Here is a 26,099-nt window from a genome sequence, read left to right as displayed (position 1 = left end):
AGGAATTGAGGTTAATGGCTGTTGCTTGTTGATCCAAGATTGCTTTCTCTCCAGTTCTGTTGGTCTTGTTTTTCTGGTTCCTTTATTTTGCCCAGCTTCTGTAGCTATTGCAAATTTATTACATGCATGCCATGTGAAAACCAAGAAATTTCACAGCATACCTGAAGGGTGTTTCAATTCATACATTTTCAGTTCACCTGAACTGGTTTAATGAAAGGAAAAATAAATGAACACAGGACAGTGGCTTGAAGTGAGTTACAAGATAGGGTGTGACTAGTTTTAGCTTCTTACAATGACTGAACAATAAGAGAAACTGGGAGTAATTAATGCACCCAAATGTAGCGTATGCTGTATAGTGATTGGTGATTGGAAAGTAATCCAGGTGAGACAGTGAGACTAAATGACACGTGAACTTTCCATTATGCATCTTTATTGATATACATCAACATTTTAGGTCACAATAATACTACACATTTTATTAAAGTATGGAAGAAGTGAACCAATATCAATAGGTGCAGTTGAAAGTAATTTTGGTATTCTCTGATATTTCAGTTTGCCGATCTTCATATCAACAGTGGTATCTATTATGTAGTCACTGAGTGAAAAGTGCTATATTTATTTTATAATGCGTTATAATGAACACAGGGTGCCGACAGTGATACCAAGTAGTTTTAGCAAAAATGTTCTACAAATTTAAAAAGCTTAGAAAATTGTGAATTGAAAGTGTTGGGTTGAAATTGGTTCTGTTAGTCTAAAAGCTCAATATCTGGTTTAATAGTAATGAGGAATACTTTGAAATTGTTTGTCGTTACTAGTGTGCAAATTCCTGTGGATTATAACATATCTGTGATCTTGTTTGCACATGCCAAATGCTGTGTTTGAGGAATTCTCTTGTTGCAATTTTTATGGAGAAATTTTACTAGGATTAGGAGATGTTAGATTTTATGGAAAGTGATCTTTTAAAAATTTGAACAAGTTCAGGAACTGTTTTATGTTGAAATGCCATATATTCATTGTTGAAATTTTAAGTAAACACACAAGGTGGTGCATTGTGCAACTGTGACAGCGTCACACCCATCCATAATTACATCTTATATACTGATGGGTGTGTTGCTTGTCCTGCAGTGCACAAGAGGCTATTTTAACTTGATTTGACTCTGTTTACATATAATTTACAGCATAGAAACAGGCTATTTAGGGGCAGGGCATGCCATGCCATGGTCCATGCCATGTTTTTAATCTCTGCATGAACCTTCTTAATTCATCTAACTCTTATCAGTATATCCTTCTAATCCTTTCTCCTTGTGCTTGCCTAGCTTCCCCTTAAATACATCTCTGCCTCATTGACTATAAAGGGCATAAAACATGAGCTGAATGGCCTCGTTTTATTCCATCAAGATTGCTCCTTCCATAGATAATGTACAATCCACTGCATAAAGGACTCAACTCTACTCTCACCGTTGAGAGGAGACATTGCACAAGCTGTGGACCCTCAAAGGTAATCAAATCTACAGACCGTTGAGGCATACTTCAAAATGGCCTTTCTAGTTCCCACTTAATTTTCCCATTATTGTTGATTTCATGAAATTATACTGGCTGCACTGTGACTGCCAAAATTATGGAGACCAGAACTCTGCCACGGTCAAGGGTGCATCTTTGCGGTGGTGGTGGGGGCAGTGGAAGGAAAATCCTGCTGCATTTTTTTTGTAAGCTTTTGTGGAATTGGTGCCAGGCTCAGGTATTCCCTCTCTTTTAGGTTGTTAATCTGTTTGGATGAATATTAAATACAGTAGCTGCTCCGGGTACCACTGACTGCCTCGATGAACTTGCTTGTGCTTTTCCCCTGTCTTGCTTCTGGCCTGACCATTTTATTTCTGGAAAACTGAAAGTCCCCTTTATCACTATATGATTTCCTGTAGCTTCTACTTTCTGAAATAGCTCTTTATCTTCCTGTTCAGCTTAAGTTGCTGGTTCTTAATAGTTGGCAAATATTTTGTGTACTTTGCTGTGTAAATTGTGTACATTCCCTAGCACTAGAAGTGTTTGACTGCATGTGATCGTATGAATGGTACGTATAAATCCCAGATTTTGTTTGTTTTATGTTAACACTTAGCTGCTTATGTGCCAACCATCCTGTCAGCATTTGTTCCTCCTTGATTTTTGGCTGTTCTCATCATTTCTCATGGATTTTCTTTATGAGCTCTTCCCTTGTTTCGGGGTTTATTGTGAAATATTATAAAGATGTAAATTAAGATGGTTTGAACAGTGAGCTACCAGGAAGAAAATTACAACTGACAGTAAACAAAGTGCTTTGCTGGAGTAAAATATGAAACTTAATGGGTCAGCATGCACCTTCTCTTTACAAGATGCTATGAAGTAATAATGCAGTTAATAAAATTTATCTACATTGTGTGTGCTCGCAGATAGTTGGAAATGGCAGTGAACAGCAACTACAAAAGGAATTGGAAGATGTATTAATGGATTCATCAATGGAGGGTCATCAAGTTGTTAGGGAGCCTTTGGAAGCAATGCCGGCTTCTGCTACAAGCGAGGAGTCACTGACTGAGGATATTTCCTTAACCCCATCGCCTGTCTATTCAGGATTAATGGTGGTGTCCCAGAAACCAGATATGAGTCTACCAATTAAACCAACACAAGAAGGTAAGTGGAATTGCAAAGCTACTGACAATCAGCCATTCTAATGGGTAGCAGAAACTAACAATAGTTCATAATCTTTGAAAGAGGAAAATGCAATTTTCCTTGCTTCTTAAGCCATTCTATTTAAATAGAAATACCTTCAATTTTCCTTTCTCTATGCTTGTTACCATAGGGAATTCTGGCGATTGTGTTCTGAGATCAAATGCTATGATTAGTGTTAGTTATTTGTATTGGAATAGGCAGTTGCAGTAGTGCAGCAAAGTTATTTTTCTTTGACGTTTTTTTTAACCATTAAATTGTTTAATTGCATTGCTATGTTTTCAGATGTAACACCAGCATTTACCAGTTGATCTCGCATGGCATTGCCCATGGTGAATCTGCTAATATATCCTGTGACCTATGTGTAGCTGATATCCTGTTGGATTTGTTGATGTCGTTATCCACTACATTGTGTCTATTCAGTGGTAACGGAATTATGTGCCTGTGACATTCCCTTATTGCCTCATAATCCCAAATGACAGCATATCTGTAATTTTCAACATTGTAAAAATCATTGAATGAATGACAGATGTGATCCAGAATAAAGAAAAATTTGGAATGATGTATTAAACGAGTCTACAAATTGGAGTAAAATATGAAAATGGTAATGAATTTTGCACTGATAGAAATGATCATTTCTTTAATGTAGCTAAAATGATTTAAATATTAATTCCAATGTAAATTGGGATGGACAGAATTGAATCATAAACTTAAATGTTGCATACATACGTACATACGAATTAAGATTAGGAGTAGGCCCTTGAGCCTGTGGTGCCAATCAATAAGATCATGACTGATCGGATTGTAACCTCCACCCCACGTATTTGCCTAGCCCCCAATAACCTTTCACCTTTTTTATCAAGAATCTACCTAGCTCTCGCTTAAAAATACACAAAGACTGCTCCCACTGCCTTTTGAGGAAGAGTTCCACAGACTCACGACCCTCTGAGAAAAAATTTCTCTTCATCTGTCTTAAACGAGCGACCCCTTATTTTAAAAACGTGACCCCTTTCGTCCTAGATTCTTCTACAAGAGGACGCATCCTCTCCACATCCACTCCGTCAAGACCTGTCAGGATCTTAAAGGTCTCAATCAAGTTGCTTCTTCTCTTCTAAACTCCAGTGAAAACAAGCCTAACCTGTCCAACCTTTCTTCGTAACACAACCCGCCCATTCCTGGTATTAGAGTAGTAAACTTTCTCTGAACTGTTTTTAAAGCATTTACATCCTTCCTTAAATAAGGAGGCCAGTACTGTACATGGCACTCCAGATATGGTCTCACCAGTGCCCTTTACAACTGAAGCATAGCCTCCCTACTTTGTAATCAATTCCCCTCACAATGAACGGTAACATTTTATTGCTTTACCTGCATACTAACCTTTAGTAATTCATGCACCCAGACCCCTCTAAATCTCAGAGCTCTGCAACCTCTCACCATTTAGATAATATGCTTTTTTATTCTTCTTGCCAAAATGGTACACATTGTATACCATTTGCCAGATCTTTGCCCACTCACTTAACCTAGTTAAGTCACTTTGTAATCTCCTTACGTCCTCTTCACAACTTTCTTTCCTACCTATCTTTGTGTTGTCAGCAATCTTAGCAACCATGCCTTCAGTCCCTTCATCCAAGTCACTTATATAAATTGTAAGAAGTTGAGGCCCCAGCACTGACTCGTGTGGCACACCATTCGTCCTGCCAACCAGAACGCGACCCATTTATGGCTACCCTCTATTTCTTGTTAGCTAGTCAATCTTCTATTCATCCCAGTAGGTTACCCCCTACACCATGAGTTTTTATTTTCGACAATAACCTTTGATGTGGCACCTTATCAAATGCCTTCTGGAAATCCAAGCACAGTATATCCACTGGTTCCCCTTTAGCCACAGCAGAAGTGACTCCTTCAAAGAACATCAATAAATGGGTCAAACATGATTTCACTTTCACAAAACCATGCCTGACTCTGCCTTATTACCTAGAATTTCCTTGAATTTTTCTAAATGCCTTGCCATAATATTTTTAATAATAGCTTCTAAAATGTTAATTGTATCCTCTGTAGTGAAGACCGATGCAAAATACCTGTTCAATTCATCTGCCATCTCCTTATGTTGCATTACTAATTCCCCAGACTCTCTCTCTCTATAGGACCAACATTCACTTTTTAATGTTTTTTTTTCTTTAAATATGTATGGAAACTTTCTATCCATCTTTATGTTTCTAGCTAGCTTCCTCTCGTACTTTAACTTTTCCCTCCAAATTAATCATCTTGTCATTCTTGCTGTTCTTTATATTCTGTCCAATCTTCTGACCTGCCAGCCACTTTGTTCAATTATATGTCTTTTCCTTAAGTTTGATACTGCCTTTAACTTTTTTTTAGCTAAACATGGATTGTGGGTCCTCCCCTTGGAAGTTTTCTTTCTCATTAGAATTTATCTATTCTGTGTATCCTGAAATATCTCCGTAAAAATCTGCCACTGCATCTCTATTGACTTATCCATTAACCTCATTTGCCAGCTCACTTTAGCTAGCTCTGCTTTCATGCCCTCATAATTGCCCTTATTTAAGTTTAAAATACGAGTCTCGGACCCACTCTTCTCTCACTCAAGCTGAATGTAAAATTCAATCATGTTATGATCGCTGTCAACTAGTAGTGCCTTCACCATGACACTAACAATTAATTCTACCTTGTTGCACTTTCAGGTATGGTATAGCCTGTTCTCTGGTTGTCTCTAGAACATGCTGTTCTAAGAAACTATCCCAAAAACATTCTATGAACTCCTCATCTAAGCTATCTTTGCCCATCTGATTTTTCCAGTCTATATGTAGATTTAAATCCCCCATGATTAAAGCTGTACCTTTCTGACAAGCTCCCATTATCTCTTCTTTTATACTCTGTCCTACTGTGTAGTTACAATTAGGAGGCTTATACACCACTCCCACAAGTGACTTCTTGCCTTTATCAGTTCTCATCTCAACCCAAACCACTTCTAAATCCTGGTTTCCTGAATTTAGGTCAACCCTGTCTGAAGTGTTAATACCATCACTAATTAATAGAGCTACCCCTCCACCTTTTCCTAACTCCCTTCCTAAATGTCATGTACCCTTCAACATTCATGTTCCAATCTATGTCATCCTGTTACCATGTCTCTGTAATGGCTATCAGATCGTACTTATTTATTTCTATTTGTGCTATCAGTTCATCCGTTTTGTTTCAAATGCTATGGGTGTTTAGATATAGAGCCTTTGGTTTTGTCCTTATATTATTTTTGTAACATCTAGCCTTATCTGCTGATTTACTCTTAGAATTGTACTCTGTCCCTTCCTGTCACATTCTGTTTATCATTTCCCATATTAGTACCTTTCTCTTTTGCCTGGACTCTACTCTTTGGTGTACCACGCCTTCCCAAATTTGATCACTTGCTGCCATCGTTTAGTTTAAAGCCTTCTATACTTCTCTTAGTTATGTAACCTGCTAGAACATCAGCCCCAGCACAGATCAGGTGTAGACTATCCCAATGGTACAGCCTCTGCTTTCCCCAGTACTGGTGTCAGTGCCCCAAAAACTGGAATCCACTTCTCCCACAACGACCTTTGAGCCATGCATTAATTACTCTAATCTTCTTTGTCCTGTGCCAATTTGCATGTGACTCGGGTAATAATCGAGAGATTATTACCCCTGAGGCTCTGCTTTTTAATTTGGTGCTTAATTCCTCATACTGACTATGCAGAATCTCCTTTCTTGTCCTGCCAATGTCATTGATAACTACATGGACCACAACAACTGGATCTTCTCCCACTGTAAGTTCCTCTCCAGCCCTGAGCAAATATCCTGAACCCTGGCACCGGGCAGGCAACACAGCTGCCTGGATTCTTGCTCTTTGCTACAGAGAACAGAGTCAATCTCCCTTACTGTCCCCCACCACCACTACATTCCTTTTTGCTTCCTGTATCACAGTGCCATGGTCACTCAGTTCATCCACCCTGTAGTCACCACTCCCATCCAAACCAGCTGAAAGAACCTCAAACCTTTGGACAATTAGGGAGGCTGACACTCCTGGGTCTGCTTGCCTGCCTCATCTGCAGTTACATCTTTCTGTCCCTGACTACATTCTAAATCAGAAGACCCTATCCTAAGGCGTGTGTCCACCTCCTGGTACACAGCGTCCAGGTAACTTTCCCCTTCTCTGTGTCACAGTATCTGCAGCTCAGCCTCCAAGTCGATGACTGAGCCAAAGCTCCTCAAGCTACCGACACTTACTGCAGATGTGTATGCCCTGAATCGCACTGGCATCCAGGTGCTTTCACATGCTGCAGCAATGACACATCATCTGTCCTGTAATCTTTGTGTCTTAACTAATTACTTAATTATTTTATTCAATTACTTATTTTCTTCTATGTATCTATTAATTTTATCACAAATTCCTTGGGAATAGAGTAGATCTTAACTACTTACCGGATAGTCACCTAGCTTCTTCCCTGTAGTAGCGTACTAAATGTAATTTTTAAATTGGAGACTGAAGGAGACTATATAAAGTATTGATGAATGGGAAATTTAAAACAAACATTAAAGAGTACATAAATGACAATTTCTTAGTAGAAAAAGCCAAACAGATGGAAGGGAGTGTCCTCAAAGGAGGCAGGATGAGTGGGAGCTGGGATGGCAGGAGTATTATCTGTGCCAGTCTTGGATGGTAAAAGTTGGAGAAAGAAGTAGAAAGATAAAATTGGTGCAATATTGAACTAATATGGCAGGAATGAAAGGAAACACATCAGGGATGATTGCTAATGGAACCTGGAGCTCCAATGTGCATAATAATGGGATATGGTTGGCTGACCTTGGGGACAGGGGTGTGGAATAGTGAGAGACAATAGCTTCAGCACACAAGTTTTGGCTGTGTGCCAAAATAGAAATAAAAGCTTTGAGTGGAAAGGACATTGGAAAAAAAAACACTATTAGAAAGTTGGAGAGAGGCCAAAAGATTGAAAAAAAATATATAAAAATACACTGGAGAGAGCCTTAATATTAGAGCGGAAGGCTCTGGAAGTCCAAGATAAAATGTTTTCTAGGTTATTTCACAATTATTAATCACATTTTTAAAAGTTGTTAGTGGTACAAGTGGAGCTACTAGCGTGACTGTTTACTTTTAATTTTTGGAAACCCTCTTGAGGTGTCATCTAGAGGTATTATCATAAGGATGATGCCCAGTGGTGTGTCTCTGGTTGATGTGGTGGGTTAGCGTAGTGGTCAGATTAGGAGTGTGTTAGCATAATGGGTGAAGAGTAGTGATCAGCATGTGTCTCTGGTTGATAATATGTGTCAAGTTAGTGTAGTGGGTGGTACACATTGGTCAGCCTGCTTGTCACCTCTTTCAGTTGTTGTTGCTGGCGACCAGAAAGAGTGTCTAGGCGTAAGCCTCTCCCATCAATACATAGTCTCTTCATCAAGCTCTATGTACTGCCTCCCAGCGGCGACATATGTAAATTGGTATCCCACGGACTCTGGCTAATCTGTAGGGGACTCGGAGGAGACCTGGCCCCCAGACATGTAGCATACAGACCCACTGGGATGTGGTTATGACCTTGTTGCCCGTGAACCAGACCCCCAGCTATGTGTAAATAGTCCCAGTGCCTTGTGGGTGTCTCGGGCAAGAAGGCAGCTAAGGAAGTAAACCCTGTCTGACAATCCGTAGTAGATCCCGCAGGTGATAATCTGTCATCTATAGGCTTTCCAGCAACTCCTGCAGCAGAGCTGGTGCCAAACAGTACTGGTTTCATCCTTTCCCTTGAACAATCCTAGCAATGCTGAGAGGGGTGCCCTGATCCTTGGGCAACTTAGGATCTCCACACCATTTGCCCAGGCTGCGCCCTGGAGAGGGTACTCCAGCTTTGTGGTTTACATTGGCACAACACAGCAATTAACATTTATTGGTTATAAGCTCTTGCTTGATTGACGTGGAGCACGAGCGCCAAGAGTTACTTCCCACATTGGGAGAGATCATTGTCTCGTTGGATAGCTACCTCCTGCCTCAAGCTGGGAAGCCCCAAGTCAGTTTTGTGCTATCCTGCCACTGCCTGCTTGCTCCAGTGGGTGCTTGGTGCTTTGAGAGTCATCTCTCAACAGATGGGTTGCTAATCTATGCACCAGGCAAGATAAACCCCACAAAGAAGACACCAGTCTTTTGCATCGCTAGCTGGCACAAACGAACCATGTGTCCTGGTCTTACAGACGACCTTCTGCAGGTTGATGACGCATGCATGACAGCTGTGATTGACAAAGAAATTAGGAGATAAAAGCAAAAAGCTGCAGATGCTGGAAATCCAAAACAAAAACAAAAACGCATGTAAAAACTCAGCAGGTCTGGCAGCATCGGCGGAGAGGAATGCAGTTAACGTTTCGAGTCCGAATGACTCTTCATCAGAACTAAGGAAAAATAGAAAAGAGGTGAAGTATAAGCTGGTTTGGGGGGGTGGGGACGACGACAGGTAGAGCTGGATAGAGGGCCAGTGATAAGTGGAGATAACCAAAAGATGTCACAGACAAAAAGACCTTGCTCGTCTTGCTTTCTACCCTAAATGTCACCATTAGCACATATCTAATGTCACCACCGTCAACACCTCTTTGTTCTTTTGTCTATGGCATCTTTTGGCAATCTCCATCTATCACTGGCCCTCCATCCAGCTCTACCTGTCGTCTCCCCCCCACCCCGCCCTTAAACCAGCTTATATTTCACCTCTTTTCTATTTTTCCTTTGTTCTGATGAAGTGTCATTCAGACTCGAAACATTAACTGTGTCCCTCTCCGCAGATGCTGTCAGACCTGCTGAGTTTTTCCAAAGAAATTAGAAGGCTCAGTATGGACATTGCTGCGCTGCAAGAAACTAGGCTCACTCAAAGTGGATCCCTGAAAGAGCAACACTACAAGTTAGAAGATAGAAAAGGCTGTGGTGCAGAAAGAAGCTGTTCAGTCCACCGTGTCTGTGCCGGCCAAAAAACGGAAAAAAGAAACTAGCTGATCATTTTAATCCCACTTTCCAGTCCCTGGCCCATATCCTTGCAGGTTGCAGCACTTCAGCTGCAGATCCAGGTACCTTCTAAATGAGTTGAGCGTTTTAGCCTCAACCACCAACTCGGGCAGTGAATTCCAGCTGCTCACCACCCTTTGGGTGAAGACGTTTTTCCTCATGTCCCCTCTAATCCTTCTACCAATCACCTTAAATCTATGCCTCCTGGTAATTGACCCCTCAGCTAGGGGGAAACAAGCCTTTCTTGTCCACTCTATCCAGGCCCCTCACAATCTTGTACACCTCAATTACGTCACCCCTTAGCCTCTTCCTTTCTAAGGAAAGCAGCCCTAGCCTATCCAATCTCTCCTCATAGCTGCTGGTTCTTCTGGCAGGGCAAAACTCGAGCGGCAGTGCATGAACATGGAGTGGGTTATGCAGTAAAAAGCACTCTATTCGCGATGATTGAACCTCCCATAGAAGGCTGAGAGAGAGCCGCCTTATACTTGCCAACTATGGTGGGTTCAGTTAACCTGGTGCAGCTATGCCTTGACACTCCCCTTCACCCCAGGTGTCAAGTATCAATTTTATTCAGCACTTGACACTGCCATCATAATTCCCAGTACCGAGGAACTATACCTTCTACATCGCTTTAACCCAAGGGTGGGTGCTGACTATATAGCCTGGCTAATGTGCATAGGGCACCAGGGAACCGGCAAGATGAACAAAAATGGACAGGGGCTGCTGGAGCTCTGCCATCACCATGGACTCGGTGTGACGAATATCTGAACTCACGGCATTGGCACCAGCTGGGTTTCAGCATCACCAGACGTGTCACCCACAACACTGTCCTCATCACTTGTAGTTGTCACAGTGCTGACTGTGGCACTGATCACTCCCTGGTGTGTGGCAAGGTCAGGCTTCAGCCAAGGAAACTATACCACTCCAAAGGAAAAAGGTCATTCTCTGATCAATATTGTCACACGATTGACCCAGAAAGGACCCAAGAGTTCCTTAACAGCCTTGATCAGGTTCTTTCAGGCAACAGGGCCCAGGGCCGGAGTGCAGTGTCGAAGTGGGATCATCTGCGCAGCACTAGCTACAACTCTGCACTTGCTATGTATGGGAAAAGTGATCAGAAGAATGCTGACTAGTTTGAGGCCTATTGGGCTGAAATGGAACCAGTTACTGCAACAAAGAGGAGCACCCTCATGAACTATGAGCAAGTCCCCAGCAAACAAAATCCAGATGTTCTGAGCTGCTAGAATCAAGTCTCAGCAGACTGCTTGGCAAGGTGCCAATTAATACTGGTTGAAACTCTGCAACAGCATACAATCTGCTGCTGAATCTCGGGATGCTAGAGAGATGTATGAAGAAACCAAAAAAGCACCAGGCTCAGCAGCAACCAAATCAGTCCTTGACGGCAAAGATGAGGATGGCCATCACTGAACCTAGCATGGAAAGGCAGGTGGAGCACTACCTCGAACTTTATGCAATAGAGAATATTGTCACTCAAGAAACTCTCAGCATCATTCCAGACTTCCCTGAATGCTGCAGCATCTCCATGAACTTTTGTGCCTCTGCTGGAAGGAAAGATTTGTGCCTCAAGACATGCGTGATACAAAAATAGTCACATTGTGCAAGTGATTGCAACAATTACTGAGACATCTCCATGTTTAAGTAGCGTGAGGCAGGTCTTTGCTCGTGTTGCTCTGACCAGATTGTAGACCCTGGCGCCATGCATCTACACTGAGTCTTAGTGTGGCTTCAGAGATGGCAGATTGACAGTTGACACAATTTTCCCTCTTTGGCAGTTACAGGAGAAATGCTGCAAATAGCACAGACCGCTCGACGTTCCTTTCTTGGACCTTAACATGGCCTTTGACCTTGTCAGCAGAAATGAGCTCTTTAAACTGTTGTGGGAAATAGGTTGCCTGCCAGGATTCCTATGCATCATTTCTTCTTTCAACGAGAACATGCACAGTTTCATCAGTTATAATGGAGCAGCATCGGAGGCTTTCAAAAACAGCAGAGGGGTAAAGTAGGGCTGCATGCTGGCACCAGCTCAGTGGCCTATTTTTCTCTATGCTGCTACTTTACGTTTTTGGCGACTTTAGTGAAAGCATAAGGGTGTCTACCTGCATAGCAGAACCAATGGCAAGTTGTTTAATTTGGCAAGAATGTGCCAAGAACAAAGTACATAATGTCCTATTTTGTGACTTGCTGTTTGCTGATTAAGCTGCATTGGTTTCGCATACTGAAGTTAACTTGCAAGAGCTTGTAGATTGGTTCTCTTGGGTTGTAGATTGGTTCTCTTGGGCCTGCAAGGAGTTTGGACTGACAGTAAGTGTCAGGAGGACCAAAGTTATGGGCTAGGATGTAGAGACTCCACTTTCCATCAACATTGGCAACCTCACCCTGGAGGTCATTGACAGCTTTGCATACCTTGGATCAACAATTACCAGCAACCTGTCCTTTAATGCTGAAATCATCAGCAGGATTGGCAAGGCACAGCTATCATGTCAAAGTTAAGAAGTTGAGTCTGGACCAACAACAAAGTAACGGAAAATACAAAGCCCTGTGTGTACCAGGCTTGTGCTCTCACCACCCTCCTTTACAGTAGTGAGCTATGGACAAGTTATGCAAGCCACGTAAAGCAGCTGAACAGCTTCCACCTCTGTTGCCTCAGATGAATATTGAGCATGTCTTGGCAAGACAAAGTGCCGAATATGGAAGTACACCAGCGTGCAGGGACTCCCAGCATATTTTCCTCTGGGGTCAATGGCAGCACCATTGGTTGGGTCATGAATGGATGCCGGCCACATGGTCAAAAACCTGGTCTATGGTGAACTCACTATTGACACGAGACCAATGGGCCCCCATGTCTGCGATACAAGGATGCCTGCAAACAAGACCTCGATTTGATCGGAGTGGGAGTCGATGCATGGTAAGTCCTTGCTCCAGACAAGCAGTCAGGAAGGGTGTGGAAAAAACAGAAGACTAAAGAAATGGCCAGGTGGCAGAAAAAAGAGCTCACTGGAGGGAAAAAAATATAAGTCCACCTCAGGCCAATGCTATTTATCTGTGCCAGCTGTGGAAGGGACTGCCACTCTCAAATTGGCCTCTACAGCCACAACAGAAAATGTTCAATGCAGAAGTGGCATACACCCTGGGCACAGTCAGTCACCTCTTCAGATGGCTGGATGCTAATGTGAAGCTCAAGAAAGGAGACTTGAACTGAAGACTGGCTTTTAGCCACTGCTCATGACCTAAGGTCATTATGAGACTATGTTATGCAGTGGGTTGTCTTGAGTGGCAGTACTTTAACATGTAGTGATTGTTCAAAGGATTGGGGAAGTGAGGGAGAGAGTGAAAATCACCATGGTCCCATAACAACACAGGCAGCACCCATCCTTTGACCCCATAATCGAGTGCCCATCCATTCCTTATTGTCTTCTCTAGAAAGAGAATTTGCTGACTGTAATGGAGATAAAATTGTTCATACGGATTGATTAACGTTCTGGAACTGGCTTTAATCCTAATTTGTCCAGATTACTGATCAGGGGAATTTGCGAAGATTGCCACTTTTTTTTCCCTCACTGTTCTTAAGAAAAAATTATGCCTCAAATGGAAAATCTCCCCAGTATACAGTATTCTTGCCCTTATCTTTCCTGATTATTAAATATCTTTGACCATAGCTTAGTAATGTTCCTTACAGATAAGGGAAGCATTTTGGCTTACCACCCAGAAATAACCTCCTGTCCCCTACCTCATCTCAGCATGCATCTTTTTCTTACTGTTTTCAGCACTTTCCTTTATCTTTCGTCAAAGTCTATTCCACATATTGATCACCCTTTGTGGGACAAATAACATACTGACCCTAGCATCTTCTCTTTTTGCAAGTTTGAACCTACTTTCCCATCCCCTCCCTGGTTTGTCCTATTGTATTTTAATTTGTAATGTTCTGGATTTAGATTTTTCTGAACTATTTATGATCTTGCATGCCTCTAAGACAACTCTCAGTTGTTGCATTTCATAGACTGAAATGCAAAGTTTCTGGTCTGTCTTCATAAGGGAGTACTTTGATACCAAGGGGCTAATTTTAACCAAGCTCACTGATGGAAAACCCACAGGATTGGATGGAACGCCTGGTTCATACTCTTTCCAGTATTGCTCTCCTTTGGCTTCAATGGGAGTAACATCGTGCGGAGTGTAAAACCAGCATTGCACTCATTATCGGCAGTTTGCTGACAGTCGGGTCAGGTTAAAGTTGCTCCCAGTGGTCAGTCTCCTGGCTGTTCTCAGCACCACTTCCAAGACTTCAGTGCCTGACTCCCATATTTCATTATGTCCAGGGCTGGAGTTTGTGTTTGCGATGAGGTTTGACCAGAGCACCATACAGTTCGTGACTTTTACTCTTGTTTGTGACTAGTACCCTTGTTTTAAATCTGTTGTTCAGTGTTTTGTTTGCTTTATTGATTGTGTTCTGAGCATATTAAACACTGAGACTACTGCCCATACCTACCTTTCAACTTTATCCTGAGTTATTTTGACACCATTCATGGAACACTCATGTCATACTTTTTTCCTTGCTGTGCACATTGCTTAATATGTGTTTTTTAAGTTTAATTTGCTACTGTTTTGCCCATTATCCGGTTCTAATTTTTAAAAATTGAAATCTCCACAGATTAACTTAAATAGCAGGCTTTTGTGTAGAACATTGTTAAAGGTACATAACGCCATAGAGATTTCCATAGTTTAATTAGGATGCAACTCCCTCTAAAAAAAATTCTAGGAGGTTGACTTCCTTTTTGTGTCAGCATTGCCTTCAATTTATTCGGCCAGTATCATAAAGGCTTCTCAGCATGACGTGTTAGAATATGTATCCGTTCCTAAGGGAAAAAGAGGAGACAAGAGGATGGAGTAAAGAAATGTAGCCTTCAGAATATTCACCTTCTGTTATGATGTGGCAGATGATGTGTGCCAGGCATATCAAATCCACAAGGGAAACTTGATCTGTGGTCACAATTGTTTTGCAATTTGTATTATTTTGAGATGCGTGCCTTGAACTCGGAGGTAATAAGGTGACTGCAACTTCAGAGATTTTTCAAAAACTAAATTAAACCTTTATTAACAAATTAAAGGATTTCAAGCACATACATAGGTTTACAAATTACTACTATAATAACCCCTAAAACCATGAGTTAATCTGGCTTCCAGTTACACCCTTGTCAAGGCAACAATAAAAACAAATAGATTTAAACAGACCCAGGCAAAACAACATAATACCCTGGACAATGAATTTCAAAGTGAGTTTTCTCGGCTTCGGTTCCTGTAGACAGCAACTTGATGCACAGAGGCTGGAATATTTTCACACTTGTGTTAGATCTTAGAATGCTTTCCACTCTTAGATAGTCCCATCTCCTTTATACAGGTTTCTCCCTTTTTAATACAAATTCCATTGTTTACATATGTTTTTGCAACTTTACGTTTCTCATGATATAAATCTTTCATAGTACTAATTTTATCAGTAACCTTTGGGAAAAATAAGCACTGTTTGGCTTAGCTTCTTCTCTCTAGGTGTAACATAGTATCATCTCTTTGTAATTCAAACTAACCTAATTTATCTAAAAATGTAAATGATCTTTACACCTCACATTCTAAAACTTCAGCCATGTTTACGTATTTAGCATTTCAAACCTAGCTGCATGTTGATAACTCAAAGCCCTCAGACCAGCTGTCTCCAATTCAATTAAGTCCCCTCCCAACACACATACACACACACATCTAAACCCCACTATTAACCCACTTTTACAATAAATCGCAACAATATTATGAAAATTATTATATTTTCACGACACCCCCTCCTTACAGGAAAATGAACCGTCATAATTTAAAAAGACGGCTTAATTTTCTTAACCCATCTACGTTACCTCCTATATTTATACTTATCTGTATATTCACACTGTTACATCATTCCAGTCCAGTGTCCAGGTTTTAAACATCCAATTTTCCTTGTGGCTTCAAACTCTTGGCCCCACATCTGTAATTGGATTTTCTTGTCCAGCTCAATGTTTAATCTGTAGATTAAATGGTTGCAGTAAATAAATCCATCTGAATAGCCTCGCACTTCTGTCTCAAAATTTGTACAGAAACTTTAAAGGATTGTGGTCTGCATAAACAATTTGTAACGTAAATCTCAAAATGCTGCAATGCTAACACCAGACCCAGAGTCTCCTTTTCGATCGTTGAATATCTTCTCTTTTGTACATTCAACTACTGTGAAAAATACCCAATCGGTTTCTCAATTCCAGCGTCACCTTCTTGTAACAGTACTACCCCAATGCCTTTATTGTTTGCGTCAATGGCTAACTTAAATTGCTTGGCATAATTGAGCACTGCCAAAACTGGTGTCGTAGTTGATAGTTTTCAAACTGGCAAATGCCTTCTGACAGTTCCGTGTCCATTGAAACTTCCAGTTCTTTTTTAATAGTTCAGTCAGTCAGTAGAGCAACCACACTTGGTACAAATTTCTGGTAACACCCACTTGTGCCCAGAAATCTCAAACTTCTCGTTTTGTTGTAGGTACGGGGAAATGCATGATAGCCTTGACCTTTACATCTCTTGGACCCACTTTACCATGTCCAATGGTGTGCCCTAAATACGTAACTTGCGCTTTTGCAAATTCACTTCTAGCCAAGTTCCTCACCAAATTAGCTTCTTGTAACCGACAAAATAATTCTTCCAAATGTTGTAAATGCTTCTCCCACGTTTGACTGAAAACTATGAAGTTGTCAATATAAACAGCACAATTTCTCAGTTCCGCAATTACTTTCAGTCTTTGAAATGTTGCAGGTGTGTTTTTAATACCAAATGGCATGACTTTAAAGTGACATAGTCCATCTGGCATCACAAAAGCCGATATCTCCTTTGCTCCCTCCGATAACCTCTCAGCAAGTAAATCTTTATGGTAAACCTTGATTGTCCCACTTTCTCAGTGCAATCTTCCAACCATGGTGTAAGATATGAATACGTTTTTGTCACTGGATTCACCTTTTGATAGGCCACACCATTGTGTTCCATCCGGTTTTGGTATAATCACAATAGGCAAGCTCCAGTTACTGCAACTAGACTCAATGACGTCATTTTGAAGCTTGAATTCAATTTCTTTCTGTACTTGTGATAACGTTGCTGGATTTAATCAATAAGGATGCTGCCTTATCGAAGATGAAACTTCTACACACATGTCATGTATAGCTAAATTTGTCCTCCCCAGCTTATTCCCACAAATAGCTTTGTGTGCCTGCAACAGCTTCTCCAAAACACTTCGACACTTATCTGGAAGGTAATTCAATATTTCATTAAAATTTTCAAGTCCCCCCTCATTATCCAGTTTGATTAGAGGAAAATCACTTTCAGAACCATTCATTTCTATCTCTTTCTCCTTACCTACCACCACTAATATCTCCTTTTGGCCCTCTTCCCTGTCAAAGTACTTTTTAAACATATTTACATGACACACCCTTTGCTTCTTTCTTCTATCTGGAGTATTTATTAAATAATTTACTTCACTCAGTTTCTTTTCAATCCTGTAAGGCCTACTAAACCTTGCCTTTAATGAGTCACCCAGTACTGGTAACAGAACTAGCAACAAAACTACGAGCTGTACCTTTCCTGTCTGCCTTCACATTCGTCATTTGATGTGCTATCTTTAAATGTTTCTTAGCTAACTCACATGCTCTGTCCAATCTTTCTGAAGTTTGATACATAATCCAGGAGAGTAGTTTCTGAAATTTCTCATGAATCAATTTCACTGGTTCTCTTATCTCATGCCTATAGACTAGTTCAAAAGGACTAAAACCAGTCAATGTATTAGGAGCATCCCTAATAGCAAATAACAAGAATGGAGTTCCTCCATCCCAATTCTGTGAATAATCCTGACTATAAGCCCTCATCATAGTTTTTAAAGTTTGATGCCATCTTTCCAAAGCCCCTTGTGCCTCCGGATGATAAGCTGTTGACTTCAACTGTTTTATCCCCAAACTGTTCATTACTTCCTTAACCAGCTGTGACATGAAATTTGAACCCTGACCTGATTGTATTTCTTTTGGTAAACCATATCTTGTAAAAAATTTAGTCAACTCTCTTTCATAATTCTTTTTGTTGTAATATTTCTCAAAGGTATCGCTTCAGGAAACCTTGTAGACACATCCATTATTGTCAGTAAGTACTGATTTCTGCTTTTAGCCTTAGGGAGGGGTTCTACACAATCAATCATGACCCTAGTAAAAGGCCCTTCAAATACTGGAATTGGAATTAAAGGTGTCTGCTTAATCATTGCTTGTGGTTTCCCTATCATCTGACATGTATGACATATGCTACAGAATTTGACTACACCTCTGCAATCCAGGCCAATAAAAATGTTTTTGTATTTTCGCCTGTGTCTTTCTAATTCCTGAATGTTCCCCCATTGGAATTTCATGAGCTATTCTCAGGGTCTCATTTCTATATGCAAATGGTATATACAACCTGATGCATTTCCCTCCAGCTTTCATTTTCTGAAACATTAGACAGCCGCCACTTTCTCATTAACACATTACCCTTAAGGTAATAACATTCTGGAATACATTCTGCCTCTGTTTCTGAGTAAGCTGTCTGATATAACTGTCTTATTTGCGTATCCTTTTTCTGTAACTCTACCAACTGCTTTGAGCTAAATACCTCAGCTGCATTATCCTCCATTCTTTCTTCCTGAACAATATTATCAAAAACTGTCAGCTAATTGGACTTCAACACCTTCTCCCTACCTTTGAACTTCCTGGTCTTCCTGTTTCAATCTGTGAACCTGTCATCTTGTTATGACACAATCTGGAAACCATTTAGAATTAATCTGGCTTCCAGTTACACCCCCGTTAAGGCAACAATAAAAACAAATGGATTTAAACAGACCCAGGCAAAGCATACAGTACCTTGGATGGTCGCATTCAAAATGAGTTTTCTTAGCTTTGGTTCCTGTAGACAGCAACTTGATGCACAGAGGTTGGAGGCTTTTCACACTTGTGTTAGATCTTAGAATGTCTTCTCTCCTTACACAGCCTCATCTGCTTTATACAGGTTTCTCTCTATTTAATACAAATTCCACTGTTCCCATAATGTTTTTGCAACTTTACTTTTCTCATATTATAAAATTAACGCTATGAAATATTTATCAGTAACTTTTGGGAAAAATAAACACACTGTTTGGCTTAGCTCCTTCTGGCTGGGTATAATATCTTACTATCTCTTTGAAATTCAGACCAACCTAATTTATCTAAAAATGCAAGTATTTCTTACATCTCACATTTTAAAACTTCAGCCATGTTTACATATTTAGCATTTCAAACCTAGCTGCTTGTTGATAACGCAAAGCCTCCAGACCAGCTGACTCCAATTTACTTAAATCTCATCCCACCCCACCCCCCCACACGTGTGTGTGTGTGTGTGTGTGTGTGTGTGTGTGTGTGTGTGTGTGTGTGTGTGTGTGTGTGTGTGTGTGTGTGTGTATGTGTATATATATATAAAATATATACACACACACATATACACACACTAATCCAAACCCTACTATTAATCCACTTTTACAATAAATAACAATTTTAGAAAATTATCATATTTTAATGACACCTTCCTATCATCCCACCCTCACTGCCCCCACCCCCCCTCACCAAACAAAGCCTTTAAATGTGCCCAGCGCATAAAATTTACTGTGAAGAATGAATTTACTGTGTCTACTCCACTTCCATTCTTAAATTCCTGTTCCTTTTACAGTACAGGCTTTGCATTCACTTGAAATCCTTCACTTTCTTGAGCAAATATTAGCAAATTTAAAATGTTATATATTTTTCATTGCCCATCCATACTGAGAAAATAGGCCATACTTGAAATGTCATGCATTGGCTCAAAACATTCATTTAAGTAATTTGTGTTAATGAATAATGTTGGTATGATTAAACCTAACTAACCAACTCAAACCATGTTTTTTAAAGTTGTTTTTAAAGTGGCCAACCTGACTTCCATTACCCTGTAATATAATTCCAAAAATTTATTAAAAAAGTAGAAAATTAAGTAATCTACAATCATTAAATTTACCCAATTACCTCATCTATTCACACTATTTACATATTTGTTCCAATAACTACTTAATGCATGCTCCTGTAGTCAACCAAAATCGCACCACCTTCTGGTCCTCATCCTGTCTGCTCAGGATCTGGGTTCACAATAATTGGAAGACCACGATTTGACATATGCTGAGCTGCTGGCCCCTTGTTTCATCTGAGCTGATGACTGCCTCTGCCCTGACACTTCGTCTGGAATTTCAGTTCAAAAACAGCACTGATGAGATGGAAGTCTCCCTCTATTGCTGGCTGTAATGCTACTAAGTTCAATGTAAACTAAATTTCAGCTGGCTTAATGCAGTTCTCAACAGAAATAACACCAAGTTGCATCATTTTGACAGTAACTGACATGAAATCATCAATTTTGTTTAGGCATTTACCTGGTGATAAATGCTGCCTGATCAGCTCGCTGCATTTTATTGGGATATATTTTTCCCTCTTCCTGCCAAAAATGTTCTGCTGAGAGAAAGAAGATGCAGGAGCATGATTATAGCAAAAGAAGCTCCTCATCTTGTATCCCAAATCTTCCATGAAACTAGCTTGTGTGTGATTAGTATTGCTTTACTGCACTCTGGTGGTTGGAGGCTTGTTAAGTTCAATGCAAACATATTTTTCTTTTTGAAACACTTCTATCTGCAGTAGGCACTTGAGCAATATACATGAGTGCTCCTTAATTGCATATATCGGGAAGAAAATGACATTTGAAGAATAACTGACATTTTGATTAAAATTTGAGTAGCTGTTTTTATATTATGAACAATGAATAGTTTAGACTTTTCACTCGAGTCATATAGATGTTTAAATTATGTTGCGAGGATAATAAATTGAAGTTGAAGGTAAACTGAAATAAACTAACATTGTGGCTATGAGGAAGTAGCAAAACTAATGCTAAATGCAACTAATTTTGAGCTTTTATCTCAGCACCACCTCTTTCAATTCTCCACGACTGCTAAATGATCAGGTGCTTATCTGACATCCAGTAGTGAATGAGCAGAAATGTCCTCTAATTAAATATGGGAAGACGGCTTCCATTGTTTGCAGTCTCCTTCCATAGCTACCAACTCTAGCCCTCTCCCTGGCACCAACCTGACACTAAACCATTCTGTTCTCAACCTTGGTGTTATATTTTACCCCAAGATGAGCTTTTGATCATGCCATCATTAAGACTGCCTATTTCCAACCCTGTAGCTTTGGCCATATGTCTCAACTCATCTGCTGTATTCCGCATTCATGCCTTTATGTTTTTTATTCTTTCTTGAGATGTGGACATCTTTAGCTAGACCAGCATTTATTGCCAAACCCTGTTTGCCCTTGAGAAGGTGGTGGTGCTACAGCCTTGAACCGCTGCAGCCTGTGTGATGTAGGTACACCCACAGTGCTGTTATCTCTAGACTTGGCTATTTCAACACACTCCTGGTTGATCTGCTGCATTCTAGCCTCTCTAAACTTGTGACCATCCATAACTCTGCCCATATCAATGTGCACCAAGTCCCGATCTCATCACCTTTGTGCTCACTGACCGTCATAGGCTCCTGGTCAAGCAACGTCCTGATTTTAAAATTCTCATCCTTGTTTTTATACCCCTCCATGGCCTTGCCTCTCCTGACCTCTTTAATCTCCTCCTAAGCCCTCAGATCTGAATAACCTCCCTATACCTCTCTGCCACTCTACTCCACTTTCCTCCTTAAAGTCTACCTCTTCGACCAATCTTTTGGTCATCTGATCTAATATCCTACGTGGCTCAGTGTCATTCATTATGTTTTATAACACTCCTGTGGAGTACCTTGGGACCTTAAAGGCAATATACAAATATAAGTTGTTTCATTTGTTACAAAGAATACTATATACAATTGACACTTTAATGCGTAAGTGCACAGAATAATGTCAGTTGCAACTTGCACTTAATATTGTACCTTCTAGTTTCCCAAGGCACTTCATGAAAGTGTAATCAGACAAAGCCAACATTAAGCCAGTTAAGGAGATATTAGGAAGGGTGATCAACTTTGTCGAAGAGGTAGATTTTAAGGAGGGCCTTAAAGGCAGGGAGGGAGGTAGAGAGTAGTTCCAGAGCTAAATGCATGATTCCTAAGGATGGGGTGAAGGGATTTCAGAATACACGAGGCCAGATTTGAAGGAATACAAGAGTTCGGTGGGAAAAGAGAAGATTATAGAGATAAGAAGAGCAAGACCAAGAAGCAACTTGAACACAAGGATGAGAATTTAAAATTTAGACATTGGAGAACTGGTGTCATAATACATCAACAAGCACAGTGGTAAGAGCAAGTGGAACTTGGTGCAGGGTAGGATATAGTCAGAAAAGTCAGAGTGAGCTTAAATTTATGAATGGTGGAGGGTGGGAGGCTAGCCAGAGGACATTGGAGTAGTTGTGTTTTGAGGTTACAAAGGTATGGATGAGGGTTTAGGCTGCAGAAGAGCAGAGGTTGTGGCTAAAACAAAAAACAGAAAATGCTGGAAAAACTCTGCAGGCCCAACAGTACCTGTGGAAAGAAAAACAGAGTTAATGTTTCGAGTCCGTATGACTTCAGAGCTAAATAGAAGTAAAAATGTGATGAAATTTATACTGTTTAAGGGAGGTAGAGCAGGTGAAGCTGGATAGGAGGCCAACAGTAGGTGAGGGCAAAGGCGAGATTGACAAAAATGTCATGAACAAAAGGGCAGATGCTGTTAGACCTTCTGAGTTTTCCACCATTTTCTGTTTTTGTTTCAAATTTCCAGCATCTGTAGTATTTTGCTTTTACCTTAGAGGTTGTGGCTGAATTGTAAGTTTTGTGGAGTAGGTGGTCTTTGTGATGGAGAGGGTGTGAGGTTGAACCTCAGCCGAAGGACACAGGTTTTGCAGTTTGGTTCAAGCTGAAGTGGTTGCCGGAAAGGGAATGGAATCAGTGGCAAGGGCTTAATCTTCGTGGTTGTGGCTGGATATGGTGGCTTCTGTTTTCCCAGTATTTAACTGACGGAAATCATAGCTCATCCAGGGCTGGTTGTCGGACCTGCGGCCCAACAACAATAGCAGAGGAGGGCTAGAGACATATGGTAGCAAGGTAGAGCTGGTGGTGTCACAGTCCATTGGAATCTGACCCCATGCCTTCGGAAAATACCTTATGCCACCTGATAAGAGGTTTAATGTTTTGTTCTGAAGGAAGAGTAAATTCTAGAAAAGGAAAGGAAGTTCTTTTGTTATATCTTATACTGAAATGTTCTGAGTTAGGCCTCACCTGATTAACATCAGGAGCTAAAATGAATGCTGATGGGCAGGATTCCCTATGGCACATCTTGCTTCTGAGAGATGACAAAACTGCCAGAGAAGGGAAAGCTGAATTACCAAGTTGTCACAGGAAAATACAGCCAAAATCTTGCAAGGGTTTGGTTTATGTAAGAAGTAATCAGAATTTGGTACAATTAGGTGAGTTAAAAGATTTAAATGGGTGGTGCCACAATAGACTTCTCTAAATTTTGCAGTGTTTTCAGATTTTAATCGAGTGTCTACTGCAGCCATTTTTAAAGTTGTATGGAGCCATAACAGGTTAAAAGGCGGGTAGGGCCAGTTGTTCATGTATGTAGAAAGAATGCTTTATATCACTGTTTTCCAAATGGTGGACCAAATCATTGGGGTCACAGAAACAGTGGGTGGGGTCACAAGCTCCTCCTCCTCAAAGATTGTGCCCCACACCAACATCAAGGCTCAGGTGACATTCGGCCCTGCCTTGTCCTGCTGCATTACAGGCCCCTCTCCGAAGGGTGGCAGAGAAGATACAGCAGACCTGGTGGTGCACGGGAAGACTTCATAAACCTCTTGTATAGGCCATAAATCTCAATTAAGAAGCTACTGGTTCTGCATTTGCACAAGAGTGGGGCAGCAGCTGTGGGGTTTCTCCTGGTGACGGGCGCAAGTTAATGGCTGCCATCTTATACGGAGTAATGTGCAGTGGACCATTTTCATGGCCTCCATCTTTGGAGGGGCATAGTGCAGCTGGGCGCATGCACGGTCACCTGGGCTAGAAAGCAGGGCGAGAGGGCCTTCACTCAGTCTTCTGTCACTGGGGAACATGAAAAGCTTGACTGAAACCTACATGAGTACATAAAATAATATTTTTACAGAATAGATTAAAATACAGATTTTCACATTTATATGATGTATTATGTGTTGATTTATAATATGCAGACTTTAATCATATACTGAATGTTGCTATGCTGTTTTCTTGTTTTGATTTCATTGGAGATCATGTTAATTTTCAAATATTAAAATGGTATCACATTGGAAAATAGTTTGGGGAGCATTGCTTTTTATAGTCCTTCAGTAAGAGAGCTGTTTGAGGATTCCTTTCATGTGGGAACATTTTAAAGGTCGTTTACTTGTTGTAAATCAAGCAATTATAATTAATCTGAAGAGCTAATACAAAACTGATGTACCCCAGAATGAAAAATGGGAGCCTGCTGTGATATTAGCCACAGCAATGCAATGTGACTTAATGTTGTCTTTGTGTTGAACTTAGTGGACTCTCCGGACTCAAGTCCCTCTACACCTATACCAGAGGAAGACAGCATCTTGTTCAGCAAACTCACATACTTGGGATGTGCTTCAGTGAATGCTCCTCGGAGTGAGGTTGAAGCCCTACGTATGATGTCCATCTTGCGAAGCCAGTGCCAAGTCCGTTTAGATGTGACTCTCTCGGTGCCTAATGTTTCAGAAGGAATTGTGAGGTGAGCATTAGGGCTGAGTGACTTGTAATTGGGGTAGAGAGAAAAGTATCTGTTTCACAGGTGATACAGTATTTAACTTTTCTGGTTTCTTTGATTTGGGCTGAACCAGCAGCAGTTAAAATGTGAAGTATTTTGTGCAATATAATGCAGTGTGCTAATGGAGGAATCTTCTAATCGGAGACACTTGAGCAATATATGGCAAAGCTTACTATATATTTTCCAAGTTATCTATATTGAACTCATTTCATATTTTTATGGTTGGTCAATTATTCCCAATGCCAAAGTTAATATTCTGTGTAAACTGACTCTTCAGTATTCCACATCATCAGTGGATACTACTGATTCCTAGCTAATTTTATCTTGAGCTTTCAAATCCCCAAGCCTGTTCCAGGGTGGGTGAACTTCCCCTTTACCCCTACCACCTTTCTTTGCCTCACGTTTTCTTCTAACCTGTAATTATTTGTAGGAAACTACCGCATGCTTAGCTTTCAAAGCACCAATTATTTACTGTCGCAGGGATATCTGTCCTTTTCTGAGATACCTGATGTGGGCAGATAATTTGCTGCCTTCATGGTATCTAAATCAAGAAAATCTATTAGGGACACGGCAGGTCCTGCATCAGTACCCAGGAAATTGCTGGCACTCTATTAACAGTCTGCATTTATTATGAGCAGAGACACAAAATGACAGGCCTTCACAGGGCTAAAGCTAATTTTGCTGTGTTTAAAGTATCTTCTGCAGAATGGGGAAACACATTTTTCATGTGGAGCATTACTTTTGTGCTCGTAGGCTTTCTTTTTCCCATCGGGCACAAATCTCAGAAAATATGCGAATGTGTTCAAGTTATTCCAAGTTGTATTTGTTTCTAAATTAAAACATGGTAACCTAGAAGGTAAGAACAACAAGGAAGTGGGAATTGACTCTGGGCACAATTCCACAACATACCTGTTGTGGTGTGAGAAGGGACTCATGAATGAATAGAAATTGAAAGGAGAATTGTCCTTGCGTGACTGGTGGGTGGGTTGCCTGATGGGTCAAAACCACGCTGACAAAGGTAAGAGAGTGGATTCTGTTTTTCCCATTTTGTGAGCTTATGTTGTGTGCCGGGAATAAGACATGAAAAGAGACAAAAATGTTTGAGAGAAATTTAACAATTTGCACTAGACAGTGCTATAACAATATTTTCTGAATTGCTTACAGACTACTAGATCCACAAACAAACACTGAAATAGCAAACTATCCAATCTACAAGATCCTTTTTTGTGTCAGAGGGCATGATGGCACTTCTGAGAGCGATTGCTTTGCCTTCACTGAAAGTCACTACAATGCAGAAATTTTCAGGATTCATGTCTTTCGATGTGAAATACAAGAAGCAGTAAGCCTTTACACATTTATTTAGAAGTTACAAATGTACTAAATGTTTAGAAGCAAAATATAAGACGCACTGTACTGGTGGGTTAGATTTTCGCAAAATTGATATTTGGAGGATAAAATGTCTTTTGAAGAATTTTTTTCATTCACGTTGACCT

The 26,099-nt window shown here is 40.6% G+C and overlaps 1 protein-coding gene across 5 annotated transcripts in view; it reads left to right on the top strand.

Annotated features, from left to right (window-relative positions):
• Positions 1-26,099, top strand: part of LOC121280726 (rab GTPase-activating protein 1) — a 193,730-nt gene that overhangs the window by 43,385 nt on the left and 124,246 nt on the right. For 3 of the 5 annotated variants that reach the window (XM_041192852.1, XM_041192855.1, XM_041192850.1), the window contains 4 exons: positions 2,424-2,661; positions 17,879-17,920; positions 24,363-24,570; positions 25,771-25,945. In XM_041192852.1, coding sequence (XP_041048786.1) covers positions 2,424-2,661; positions 17,879-17,920; positions 24,363-24,570; positions 25,771-25,945 — 663 coding nt within the window. Of the gene's footprint in view, positions 1-1,972; positions 2,069-2,423; positions 2,662-17,878; positions 17,921-24,362; positions 24,571-25,770; positions 25,946-26,099 lie in introns of those variants that run through there. The other 2 variants (XM_041192854.1, XM_041192853.1) reach the window with 2 other exon arrangements.

The sequence above is a fragment of the Carcharodon carcharias genome, chromosome 8 (assembly GCF_017639515.1).
Source record: "Carcharodon carcharias isolate sCarCar2 chromosome 8, sCarCar2.pri, whole genome shotgun sequence".
In the NCBI taxonomy this organism is placed as follows: domain Eukaryota; kingdom Metazoa; phylum Chordata; class Chondrichthyes; order Lamniformes; family Lamnidae; genus Carcharodon; species Carcharodon carcharias.
This window is presented reverse-complemented; position numbering and strand designations above follow the sequence as displayed.